The sequence below is a fragment of the Haliotis rufescens genome, unplaced genomic scaffold (assembly GCF_023055435.1).
Source record: "Haliotis rufescens isolate VD_foot unplaced genomic scaffold, xgHalRufe1.0.p SCAF_149, whole genome shotgun sequence".
NCBI lineage: Eukaryota > Metazoa > Mollusca > Gastropoda > Lepetellida > Haliotidae > Haliotis > Haliotis rufescens.
The window spans coordinates 41,023-55,269 of record NW_025963834.1 but is presented as its reverse complement, the minus strand read 5'-3'; the positions used below and the strand labels follow the sequence as shown (position 1 = coordinate 55,269).

General features: G+C 45.6%; 1 protein-coding gene across 2 annotated transcripts in view; it reads right to left on the bottom strand.

The window, feature by feature from the left end:
* Nucleotides 1-14,247, bottom strand: part of LOC124117639 — a 40,522-nt gene that overhangs the window by 1,511 nt on the left and 24,764 nt on the right. For both annotated transcript variants that reach the window (XM_048395812.1, XM_046479616.2), the window contains 2 exons: nucleotides 12,702-12,836; nucleotides 3,133-3,246 (listed from right to left, as the gene is read on the bottom strand). In XM_048395812.1, coding sequence (XP_048251769.1) covers nucleotides 3,133-3,246; nucleotides 12,702-12,836 — 249 coding nt within the window. The remainder of the gene's footprint in view (nucleotides 1-3,132; nucleotides 3,247-12,701; nucleotides 12,837-14,247) is intronic.

The following is a 14,247-nucleotide window of genomic DNA, read 5'->3' as shown; positions in this document are numbered from 1 at the left end:
CCGCCATGATAGTTCTTCCTGTATGAACATCAGGGTATATCCGCCATGATAGTTCTTCCTGTATGAGCATCAGGATATATCCGCCATGATAGTTCTTCCTGTATGAAAATCAGGGTATATCCGCCATGATAGTTCTTCCTGTATGAACATCAGGGTATATCCGCCATGATAGTTCTTCCTGTATGAACATCAGGGTATATCCGCCATGATAGTTCTTCCTGTATGAACATCAGGGTATATCCGCCATGATAGTTCTTCCTGTATGAGCATCAGGATATATCCGCCATGATAGTTCTTCCTGTATGAAAATCAGGGTATATCCGCCATGATAGTTCTTCCTGTATGAACATCAGGGTATATCCGCCATGATAGTTCTTCCTGTATGAACATCAGGGTATATCCGCCATGATAGTTCTTCCTGTATGAACATCAGGGTATATCCGCCATGATAGTTTTTCCTGTATGAACATCAGGGTATATCCGCCATGATAGTTCTTCCTGTATGAGCATCAGGGTATATTCGCCATGATAGTTCTTCCTGTATGAGCACAAGGGTATATCCGCCATGATAGTTTTTCCTGTATGAGCATCAGGGTATATCCGCCATGATAGTTCTTCCTGTATGAGCACAAGGGAATATCCGCCATGATAGTTCTTCCTGTATGAACATCAGGGTATATCCGCCATGATAGTTCTTCCTGTATGAACATCAGGGTATATCCGCCATGATAGTTTTTCCTGTATGAACATCAGGGTATATCCGCCATGATAGTTCTTCCTGTATGAGCATCAGGGTATATTCGCCATGATAGTTCTTCCTGTATGAGCATCAGGGTATATCCGCCATGATAGTTCTTCCTGTATGAGCACAAGGGAATATCCGCCATGATAGTTCTTCCTGTATGAACATCAGAGTATATCCGCCATGATAGTTCTTCCTGTATGAAAATCAGGGTATATTCGCCATGATAGTTCTTCCTGTATGAACATCAAGGTATATCCGCCATGATAGTTCTTCCTGTATGAACATCAGGGTATATCCGCCATGATAGTTCTTCCTGTATGAACATCAGGGTATATCCGCCATGATAGGTCTTCCTGTATGAACATCAGGGTATATCCGCCATGATAGTTCTTTCTGTATGAACATCAGGGTATATCCGCCATGACAGTTCTTCCTGTATGAACATCAGAGTATATCCGCCGTGATAGTTCTTCCTGTATGACAATCAGGGTGTGGTCACTGTGAGAGTTTCGAATGGGTAAACATCAAGGTATGGACGCCAAAACAGTTTTCATTTTTCATACAATCAGTGAGTGGACAATACTTTCGAAGGATTGGAAACCAGGTAGTGGTTCCAGTAGCAATTGTCAAGGTGCGACATTCTGAATATAGTTACTATGGTTACCAGGAGAGTTTGGAAGGGATCAGAATCAGGGTATTGTCCCTGAATATAGTTACCAGGAGAGTTTGGAAGGGATCAGAATCAGGGTATTGTCTCTGAATATAGTTACCAGGAGAGTTTGGAAGGGATCAGAATCAGAGTATTGTCTCTGAATATAGTTACCAGGAGAGTTAGGAAGGGATCAGAATCAGGGTATTGTCTCTGAATATAGTTACCAGGAGAGTTTGGAAGGGATCAGAATCAGGGTATCGTCTCTGAATATAGCTACCAGGAGAGTTTGGAAGGGATCAGAATCAGAGTATTGTCTCTATATATAGTTACCAGGGGAGTTTGGAAGGGATCAGAATCAGAGTATTGTCTCTGAATATAGTTACCAGGAGAGTTTGGAAGGGATCAGAATCAGGGTATCGTCTCTGAATATAGCTACCAGGAGAGTTTGGAAGGGATCAGAATCAGAGTATTGTCTCTGAATATAGTTACCAGGAGAGTTTGGAAGGGATCAGAATCAGAGTATTGTCTCTGAACATAGTTACCAGGATAGTTTGGAAGGGATCAGAATCAGGGTATTGTCTCTGATTATTGTTACCAGGAGAGTTTGGAAGGGATCAGAATCAGGGTATTGTCTCTGAATATAGTTACCAGGAGAGTTTGGAAGGGATCAGAATCAGGGTATTGTCTCTGATTATTGTTACCAGGAGAGTTTGGAAGGGATCAGAATCAGGGTATTGTCTCTGAATATAGTTGCCAGGATAGTTTGGAAGGGATCAGAATCAGCCTATTGTCTCTGAATATAGCCACCAGGAGAGTTTGGAAGGGATCAGAATCAGGGTATTGTCTCTGAATATAGTTACCAGGAGAGTTTGGAAGGGATCAGAATCAGGGTATTGTCTCTGATTATTGTTACCAGGAGAGTTTCGAAGGGATCAGAATCAGGGTATTGTCTCTATGGCAGGATTGAGTTCTTGAAAATCAAGATTTGGACGCCAAAACAGTTTTGAAGGGGTGAAAATAAGTGTCCGGTCAATGTGAGAGTTTCGCAGGCGTGAGAATCAGGGTGTGGTCACAAGGAAAGTTTCGAATGGGTGGAAATCAAGATATGGACGCAAAAAACAGTTTTGAGGAGGTAAAGATCAAGGTTTTGAAGGGATGAAAATCAGTGGATGGTTTCAATGACAGTTACGAATGGTTGCAAATCTTGATGTGGTCGCTGTGACAGTTTTGAATGAGTAAAAGTCAATACCAATACTGTTTTTTGAAGGGGTAAAAGTAAGGATGTGATTGCCATGGCAGTTTGTAAAGGGTGGTAGTTCGTTTGTGATAATCAGGGTGTGAACGCCACGACAGCTCTTAAAGGGTCATAATCAGGTTGTGGTCGATATGACAGTTTCGAAAGGGTGAAAATCAGGGCATGGTTTCATAACAGTTGCGAATAATCGAAAATAAAGTATCAAGGGGCTGAAAGTCAGGATATGATCGCCATGAAAGTTTCCAAAGCATGAATCTCAGGGAGTGGTTGGTATGACAGTTTCGAAGTGGTGATAATCAGTGTGTGAACGCCATGACAGTTTTTAAATGGTGATAATCAAGCTGGAATGTTACTGAGTGTGGTGTCATACAGCAAACATACAAACTAATAAAAACAATCTGACACGCCGTCATGCCGCTCAAAACGTCTTAAAGGTGCGTTGAAGCGAAGTCATCCCATCATGGCTACTCTGAAACCTACCTGTACAGTGCACGCCCGAAAAACCAGGCAGACAGGCGCAGCTGTAGCCGTTCCATATCTCCGTGCATGTGCCTCCATTAGCACAAGGTTTCTGTTCATCACAGACGTATTCCTCTGCAAATTGAAAAAAATAAGCTTAATTAGTTTCCAGAACGAGTTTTAAAATAAGAATAAAAAAGTTACCGCCCATAGCTTTCGAAGGTTGCTAATCAGTATCTCAATGCCATGACAGTTTTTTTTGTTTATTCTTATAATCAAGGTGTGGTCGCCATACTAGTTTTTAAAGCTCGATAATCAGGATGTTGTCGCCTTGAACGTTTTTGAGGATGGTAATTAGAGTGTGAACGCCATGACAGTTGTTAAAGGATGGTAATTAGTGTGTGAACGCCATGACAGTTGTTAAAGGCTGGTAATTAGTGTGTGAACGCCATGACAGTTGTTAAAGGCTGGTAATTAGTGTGTGAACGCCATGACAGTAGTTAAAGGCTGGTAATTAGAGTGTGAACGCCATGACAGTTGTTAAAGGATGGTAATTAGTATGTGAACGCCATGACAGTTGTTAAAGGATGGTAATTAGTGTGTGAACGCCATGACAGTTGTTAAAGGCTGGTAATTAGTGTGTGAACGCCATGACAGTTGTTAAAGGCTGGTAATTAGAGTGTGAACGCTATGACAGTTGTTAAAGGCTGGTAATTAGAGTGCGAACGTCATGACAGTTGTTAATGGATGGTAATTAGTGTGTGAACGTCATGACAGTTGTAAAAGGATGGTAATTAGAGTGTGAACGCCATGACAGTTGTAAAAGGATGGTAATTAAAGTGTGAACGCCATGACAGTGGTTAAAGGCTGGTAATTAGAGTGTGAACGCCATGACAGTTGTTAAAGGCTGGTAATTAGAGTGTGAACGTCATGACAGTTGTTAATGGATGGTAATTAGTGTGTGAACGTCATGACAGTTGTAAAAGGATGGTAATTAGAGTGTGAACGCCATGACAGTTGTAAAAGGATGGTAATTAAAGTGTGAACGCCATGACAGTTGTTAAAGGCTGGTAATTAGAGTGTGAACGCCATGACAGTTGTTAAAGGCTGGTAATTAGTGTGTGAACGCCATGACAGTTGTTAAAGGCTGTTAATTAGAGTGTGAACGTCATGACAGTTGTTAAAGGCTGGTAATTAGTGTGTGAACGTCATGACAGTTGTTAAAGGCTGGTAATTAGAGTGTGAACGTCATGACAGTTGTTAATGCATGGTAATTAGTGTGTGAACGCCATGACAGTTGTTAAAGGCTGGTAATTAGTGTGTGAACGCCATGACAGTTGTTAAAGGCTGGTAATTAGAGTGCGAACGTCATGACAGTTGTTAAAGGCTGGTAATTAGTGTGTGAACGTCATGACAGTTGTTAATGGATGGTAATTAGTGTGTGAACGTCATGACAGTTGTTAAAGGCTGGTAATTAGAGTGTGAACGCCATGACAGTTGTTAAAGGCTGGTAATTAGTGTGTGAACGTCATGACAGTTGTTAAAGGCTGGTAATTAGTGTGTAAACGCCATGACAGTTGTTAAAGGCTGGTAATTAGTGTGTGAACGCCATGACAGTTGTTAAAGGATGGTAATTAGTGTGTGAACGCTATGACAGTTGTTAAAGGATGGTAATTAGTGTGTGAACGCCATGACAGTTGTTAAAGGCTGGTAATTAGTGTGTGAACGCCATGACAGTTGTTAAAGGCTGGTAATTAGTGTGTGAACGCCATGACAGTTGTTAAAGGATGGTAATTAGTGTGTGAACGCCATGACAGTTGTTAAAGGCTGGTAATTAGTGTGTGAACGCCATGACAGTTGTTAAAGGCTGATAATCAGTATATTCGAAGGTTGCTAATCAGTATCTCAATGCCATGACAGTTTTTTTTGTTTATTCTTATAATCAAGGTTTGGTCGCCATACTAGTTTTTAAAGCGCGATAATCAGGATGTGGTCGCCTTGAACGTTTTTGAGGATGGTAATTAGAGTGTGAACGTCATGACAGTTGTTAAAGGATGGTAATTAGTGTGTGAACGTCATGACAGTTGTTAAAGGCTGGCAATTAGTGTGTGAACGCCATGACAGTTGTTAAAGGCTGGTAATTAGAGTGTGATCGCCATGACAGTTGTTAAAGGCTGGTAATTAGAGTGTGAACGTCATGACAGTTGTTAAAGGCTGGTAATTAGAGTGTGAACGTCATGACAGTTGTTAAAGGCTGGTAATTAGAGTGTGAACGCTATGTCAGTTGTTAAAGGCTGGTAATTAGAGCGTGGACGTCATGACAGTTGTTAAAGGCTGGTAATTAGAGTGTGAACGTCATGACAGTTGTTAAAGGCTGGTAATTAGAGTGTGAACGTCATGACAGTTGTTAAAGGCTGGTAATTAGAGTGTGAACGTCATGACGGTTGTAAAAGGCTGGTAATTAGAGTGTGAACGCCATGACAGTTGTTAAAGGATGGTAATTAGTGTGTGAACGCCATGACAGTTGTTAAAGGCTGGCAATTAGTGTATGAACGCCATGACAGTTGTTAAAGGCTGATAATCAGTATGTAAACGCAGATCGGATTGTAAAGGGTGATAAGCAGGTGTGGGCACCATGTCCGTTTTTTAAAGGGTTATAGTTGGATCGCCATGCCAGTTTTTAAAGATGGTGATCGATGTGTAAACGACACAACAGATGTTGAAGGCTGGTAATCAGTGTGTAAACGACATGACGGTTTGTAAGGAGGTTGGGTCACCATGTCAGTTTTTGAAGATGGTAATCAGTGTGTAAACGACATGATCGCTTGTAAAGGGTAATACACAGGTGCGGACGCCATGCCATTTTTTAAAGATGGTAATTAGTTTGTGAACGCCATGACAGTTGTTAAATGCTGGTAAGCAGTGTGTAAATGCCATGACAGTTTGGACTGCGTGACAGTTGAAGGGTTGACCATCAGTGTCCGGACATCATGACAGTTGAATTGTTGAACATCAGTGTCTGGACAGCATGACAGTTGACGGGCTGACCATCAGTGTCTGGACATCATGACAGTTGAAGGGTTGAACATCAGGGTCTGGACAGCATGACAGTTGAAGGGTTGACCATCAGTGTCTGGACAGCATGACAGTTGAAGGGTTGAACATCAGGGTCTGGACAGCATGACAGTTGAAGGGCTGACCATCAGTGTCTGGACAGCATGACGGTTGAAGGGTTGAACATCAGTGTCTGTACAGCATTACAGTTGAAGGGTTGACCATTAGTGTCTGTACAGCGTGACAGTTGAAGGGTTGACCATCAGTGTCTGGACAGCATGACAGTTGAAGGGTTGCCCATCAGTGTCTGTACAGCAAGGCAGTTGAAGGATTGGACATCAGTTTATGTACAGCGTGACAGTTGAAGGGTTGACCATCAGTGCCTGGACATCATGAAAGTTGAAGGGTTGACCATCAGTGTCTTGACATCATGAAAGTTGAAGGGTTGAACATCAGGGTCTGGACATCATGACAGATGAAGGGTTGACCATCAGTGTCTGGACAGCATGACAGTTGAAGGGTTGACCATCAGTGTCTTGACATCATGACGATTGAATGGTTGACCATCAGTGTCTAAAAATCATGACAGATGAAGGGTTGACCATCAGTGTCTGGACAGCATGACAGTTGAAGGGTTGACCATCAGTGTCTGGACAGCATGACAATTGACGGGCTGACCATCAGTGTCTGGACATCATGACAGTTGAAGGGTTGACCATCAGTGTGTGGACAGCATGACAGTTGAAGGGTTGACCATCAGTGTCTGGACAGCATGACAGTTGAAGGGCTGACCATCAGTGTCTGGACAGCATGACAGTTGAATGGTTGACCATCAGTGTCTAAAAATCATGACAGATGAAGGGTTGACCATCAGTGTCTGGACAGCATGACAGTTGAAGGGTTGACCATCAGTGTCTGGACAGCATGACGGTTGAAGGGTTGACCATCAGTGTCTGGACAGCATGACAGTTGAAGGGTTGCCCATCAGTGTCTGTACAGCAAGGCAGTTGAAGGATTGGACATCAGTTTATGTACAGCGTGACAGTTGAAGGGTTGACCATCAGGGCCTGGACATCATGAAAGTTGAAGGGTTGACCATCAGTGTCTTGACAGCGTGACAGTTGAAGGGTTGAACATCAGTGTCTGGACATCATGACAGATGAAGGGTTGACCATCAGTGTCTGGCCAGCATGACAGTTGAATGGTTGACCATCAGTGTCTTGACATCATGACGACTGAATGGTTGACCATCAGTGTCTAAAAATCACGACAGATGAAGGGTTGACCATCAGTGTCTGGACAGCATGACAGTTGAAGGGTTGACCATCAGTGTCTGGACAGTATGACAGTTGAAGGGTTGACCATCAGTGTCTGGACAGCATGACAGTTGAAGGGTTGACCATCAGTGTCTTGACAGCATGACAGTTGAAGGGTTGACCATCAGTGTCTGGATAGCACGACAGTTGAAGGCTTGACCATCAGTGTCTGCACAACATGGCAGTTGAAGGGTTGACCATCAGTGTCTGGAGAGCAAGACAGTTGAAGGGTTGACAATCAGTGTCTGTACAGCATGACGATTGAATGGTTGACCATCAGTGTCTGAAAATCATGACAGATGAAGGGTTGACCATCAGTGTCTGGACATCATGACAGTTGAAGGGTTGACCATCAGTGTCTGGACAGCATGACAGTTGAAGGGTTGACCATAAGTGTCTGAAAATCATGACAGATGAAGGGTTGACCATCAGTGTCTTGACAGCATGACATTTGAAGGGTTGACCATCAGTGTCTGGACATCATGACGGTTGAAGGGTTGACCATCAGTGACTTGACAGCATGACAGTTGAAGGGTTGACCATCTGTGTCTGGCCAGCTTGGGAGTTAAAGACTTGACCATCAGTGCCTGGACAGCATGACAGTTGAAGGCTTGACCATCAGTGTCTGGACAGCATGACAGTTGAAGGGTTGACCATCAGTGTCTGCACAACATGGCAGTTGAAGGGTTGACCAACAGTGTCTGGACAGCATGACAGTTGAATGGTTGACCATCAGTGTCTGGATAGCATGACAGTTGAAGGGTTGACCATCAGTGTCTGGACATCATGACAGATGAAAGATTGACCATTAGTGTCTGGACAGCATGAAAGTTGAAGGGTTGACCATCAGTGTCTGGACATCATGACGGTTGAAGGGTTGACCATCAGTGTCTGGACAGCATGACAGTTGAAAGGTTGTACATCAGTGTCTGGACAGCATGACAGTTGAAGGGTTGACCATCAGTGTATGGACAGCATGACAGTTGAAGGGTTGACCATCAGTGTCTGGACAGCATAACAGTTGAATGGTTGACCATCAGTGTCTGGACAGCATGACAGTTGATGGGTTGACCATCAGTGTATGGACATCATGACAGTTGAAGGGTTGACCATCAGTGTCTGGACATCATGACGGTTGAAGGGTTGACCATCAGTGTCTGGACAGCATGACAGTTGAAGGATTGACGATTAGTGTCTGGACAGCATGACAGTTGAAGGGTTGACCATCAGTGTCTGGACATGACAGTTGAAGTGTTGAACATCAGTGTCTGGCCACCATGACAGTTGAAGGGTTGACCATCAGTGTCTGGACAGCATGACAGTTGAAGGGTTGAACATCAGTGTCTGGACATCATGGCAGTTGAAGGATTGACCATCAGTGTCTGGACAGCATGACAGATGAAGGGTTGACCATCAGTGTCTGGACAGCATGACAGTTGAAGGGTTGACCATCAGTGTCTGGACAGCATGACAGATGAAGGGTTGACCATCAGTGTCTGGACATCATGACGTTTGAAGGGTTGACCATCAGTGTCTGGACAGCATGACAGTTGAAGGGTTGACCATCAATGTCTGGACATCATGACAGTTGAAGGGTTGACCATCAGTGTCTGGACATCATGACGGTTGAAGGGTTGACCATCAGTGTCTGGACAGCATGACAGTTGAAGTGTTGCCCATCATTGTATGTACAGCGTGACAGTTGAAGGGTTGACCATAAGTGTCTGGACATCATGACAGTTGAAGGGTTGACCATCAGTGTCTGGACAGCATGACAGTTGAAGGGTTGACCATCAGTGTCTGGACATCATGACATTTGAAGGGTTGACCATCAGTGTCTGGACATCATGACAGTTGAAGGGTTGACCATCAGTGTCTGGACAGCATGACAGTTGAAGGGTTTACCATCAGTGTCTGGACATCATGACATTTGAAGGATTGACCATCAGTGTCTGGACATCATGACATTTGAAGGGTTGACCATCAGTGTCTGGACATCATGACATTTGAAGGATTGACCATCAGTGTGTCGTGGCAATGACTGCTTCGCGAGGAGAAAGATACGGGTTTGGTTGCCATGACAATTTCAAAGGTTTGGAAATCATGTTGTGATCGGTGTGACAGTTAAGAGAGCTTGGAATCAGTGTGTGATCGCTGTGACAGCTAAGAGGGCTGGGAATCAGGGTGTGGTCGCTGTGACAGTTAAGAGGGCTGGCAATCAGCGTGTGGTCGCTGTGACAGTTAAGAGGGCTGGGAATCAGTGTGTGGTCGCTGTGAAAGTTAAGAGGGCTGGGAATCAGGGTGTGGTCGCTGTGATAGTTAAGAAGGCTGGGAATCAGGATGTTGTCGCTGTGACAGTTACGAGTGCTGGGAATCAAGGTGTGGTCGCTGTGACAGTTAAGAGGGCTTGGAATCAGGGTGTGGTCGCTGTGACAGTTAAGAGGGCTGGGAATCAGCGTGTGGTCCCTGTGACAGTTAAGAGGGCTGGGAATCAGTGTGTGGTCGCTGTGACAGTTAAGAGAGCTGGGATTCAGCGTGTGGTCGCTATGACAGTTAACAGGGCTGGGATGCAGGGTGTGGTCCCTGTGACAATTAAGAGGGTTGGGAATCAGGGTGTTGTCGCTGTGACAGTTAAGAGGGCTGGGAATCAGGGTGTGGTCGCTGTGACAGTTAAGAGGGCTTGGAATCAGCGTGTGGTCGCTGTGACAGTTAAGAGGGCTGGGAATCAGGGTGTGGTCGCTGTGACAGTTAAGAGGGCTGGGAATCAGTGTGTGGTCGCTGTGAAAGTTAAGAGGGCTGGGAATCAGCGTGTGGTCGCTGTGACAGTTAAGAGGGCTGGGAATCAGGGTGTGGTCGCTGTGACAGTTAAGAGGTCTGGGAATCAGCGTGTGGTCGCTGTGACAGTTAAGAGGGCTGGGAATCAGTGTGTGGTCGCTGTGAAAGTTAAGAGGGCTGGGAATCAGGGTGTGGTCGCTGTGATAGTTAAGAAGGCTGGGAATCAGGATGTTGTCGCTGTGACAGTTACGAGTGCTGGGAATCAAGGTGTGGTCGCTGTGACAGTTAAGAGGGCTGGGAATCAGGGTGTTGTCGCTGTGACAGTTAAGAGGGCTGGGAATCAGTGTGTGGTCGCTATGACAGTTAACAGGGCTGGGATGCAGGGTGTGGTCCCTGTGACAATTAAGAGGGCTGGGAATCAGGGTGTGGTCGCTGTGACAGTTAAGAGGGCTGGGAATCAGTGTGTGGTCGCTGTGACAGTTAAGAGAGCTGGGATTCAGCGTGTGGTCGCTATGACAGTTAACAGGGCTGGGATGCAGGGTGTGGTCCCTGTGACAATTAAGAGGGCTGGGAATCAGGGTGTGGTCGCTGTGACAGTTAAGAGGGCTGGGATGCAGGGTGTGGTCGCTGTGACAGTTAACAGGGCTGGGATGCAGGGTGTGGTCCCTGTGACAGTTAAGAGGGCTGGGAATCAGGGTGTGGTCGCTGTGACAGTTAAGAGGGCTGGGAATCAGGGTGTGGTCGCTGTGACAGTTAAGAGAGCTGGGAATCAGTGTGTGGTCGCTGTGACAGTTAAGAGGGTTGGGAATCAGGGTGTGGTCGCTGTGACAGTTAAGAGAGCTAGGAATCAGCGTGTGGTCGCTGTGACAGTTAAGAGGGTTGGGAATCATTGTGTGGTCGCTGTGCAAGTTAAGAGGGCTGGGAATCAGGATGTTGTCGCTGTGACAGTTAAGAGGGTTGGGAATCAGGGTGTGGTCGCTGTGACAGTTAAGAGGGCTCGGAATCAGTGTGTGGTCGCTGTGACAGTTAAGAGGGCTGGGAATCAGGGTGTGGTCGCTGTGACAGTTAAGAGGGCTGGGAATCAGTGTGTGGTCGCTGTGACAGTTAAGAGGGCTGGGAATCAGTGTGTGGTCGCTGTGACAGTTAAGAGGGCTGGGAATCAGGGTGTGGTCGCTGTGACAGTTAAGAGGGCTGGGAATCAGTGGGTGGTCGCTGTGAAAGTTAAGAGGGCTTGGAATCAGCGTGTGGTCGCTGTGACAGTTAAGAGGGCTTGGAATCAGCGTGTGGTCGCTATGACAGTTAACAGGGCTGGGATGCAGGGTGTGGTCCCTGTGACAGTTAAGAGGGCTGGGAATCAGTGTGTGGTCGCTGTGACAGTTAAGAGGGCTGGGAATCAGTGTGTGGTCGCTGTGACAGTTAAGAGGGCTGGGAATCAGGGTGTGGTCGCTGTGAAAGTTAAGAGGGCTGGGAATCAGTGTGTGGTCGCTGTGAAAGTTAAGAGGGCTGGGAATCAGGGTGTGGTCGCTGTGATAGTTAAGAGAGCTAGGAATCAGCGTGTGGTCGCTGTGACAGTTAAGAGGGTTGGGAATCAGTGTGTGGTCGCTGTGCAAGTTAAGAGGGCTGGGAATCAGGATGTTGTCGCTGTGACAGTTAAGAGAGCTGGGAATCAGGGTGTTGTCGCTGTGACAGTTAATAGGGTTGGGAATCAGGGTGTGGTCGCTGTGACAGTTAAGAGGGCTCGGAATCAGTGTGTGGTCGCTGTGACAGTTAAGAGGGCTAGGAATCAGGGTGTCGTCGCTGTGACAGTTAAGAGGGCTGGGAAGCAGGGTGTGGTCGCTGTGACAATTAAGAGGGCTGGGAAGCAGGGTGTGGTCACTATGTCAGTTAAGAGGGCTGGGAAGCAGGGTGTGGTCGCTGTGACAATTAAGAGGGCTGGGAATCAGGGTGTGGTCACTATGTCAGTTTGGTCATGGGAAAATCAGGATGTGGCTAGCTATGACTGTGTAGATCGGGTAAGAATCAAGGTGTGGTCACGATGAAAGTTAAGGGGGAATAACAATCAGAGTGTGGTCACTATGTCAGTTTGGAGGGAATAAGTATCGGGGTGTTGCCGCTATGACAGTTTGGAGTAGCACCGGGCTGTGATTGCCATGACAGTTCCAAGGTGGAGTAAAGCAGGCTGTGTTCTCTGTGATAGTTCCAGGGGCTGTGAATCAGGGCATCATTGCCGTAACAATGCAGATGGGGTGAGAATCAGGGCGTCATTGCCATAACAGTGCAGCAGGGGTGAGATTCAGGGTTTGACTGCACAGCGCGGATGGCTGAGAAATGAAGTGTGGTTGGTCACTATGGGGGGTGGGGGGGGGTGGGGTGGGGGTGGGGGGGGGGGGGGGGGGTGGGGGGGGGAAGGTAAATTAAAGTAAAGTAGTACACCCGAAGACTTACCAAAGCAATATGCTGCCCCACTTATACTCCTGGGGAGATGATATATTTCTCTACTCCCACACATCCTCGTCTCGATGTTGATACAAACGAGATTTAAAAATCTGAGACACACTGCAGACGAGTCTCCAGTTTTAGCTGGGAACACACAGAATTAGAGTTGGTCAATATATTTTAAAACTAACTGAAATTTAACTGCATGTGATGTCAGTAAAACAGCCATAATTCTTCTTTAAATTAAAACACTCAGTTATGGCTTTCTGTACTGTAGTAAATATAGTATACTAAATATATTGATGCAATACAGAACGCCATGTAATGGAGTCTGATAATGTAACCTCACAATAAAACAAATCATCACACATCGACACACACCAAGATTAAATATCGCCATACGTCAACATGCATCCCATACATCACACACATCAACACGCATCACGCATATCAACACACATCAGCACATATATCACACGTAAACACACACACACACACACACACACACACACACACACACACACACACACACACACACACACACACACACACACACACACACACACACACACACACACACACACACACACACACACACCAAAGATCAACACACACACACACACACCAAAGATCGTCACACATTACACAATTCATCACATGCTTCTTCACACATCACACACTGAACCAAAGGTCAACACCCATCAGACACATAAACACACATCAACACGCATCAACCCACATCAAAACAAACTAACACACACAGCAAACACATCAACACCCACCAACACACATTACCCCCACACATCAAGGCACTACATCGCATCAACACCCACTAACACATATTACCACACTTTACCCCCACACATCAAGGCACTACATCGCATCAACACCCGGCAACACACATTACCACACATTACCCCCACAAATCAACACACTACATCGCATCAACACCCACCAACACACATTACCACACATTACCCCCACACATCAACACACTACATCGCATCAACACACATCAACACACATTAACACACAACACAACATATCACACCACATCACAACACATCACCATTAGTCACCACACCTCGACATATTGAAAACAAACTAAACACATCGCAACACATTGCAACACATCACCATACATCACAGCACATCACAACACATCGCATCAAATCAACACACATCAACACACACTAATACAACTGATAGACATCAAAACACCTCACAACACATCACTACACAGCACAATACATCACTGCATACCACCACATATCACCACACAGCAACACACAACAAATCACATCACAACACATTGCAACACATCACAACACAACACAATACATCACTGTACACCACCACATATCACCACACAGCATCACACAACAAAACACATTGCAACACATCACCACATATCTAGACGCAACACAATACATCACTGCATACCACCACATATCACCACACAGCATCACACAACAAAACACATTGCAACACATCACCACATATCAAGACGCAACACAATACATCACTGCATACCACCACATATCACCACACAGCA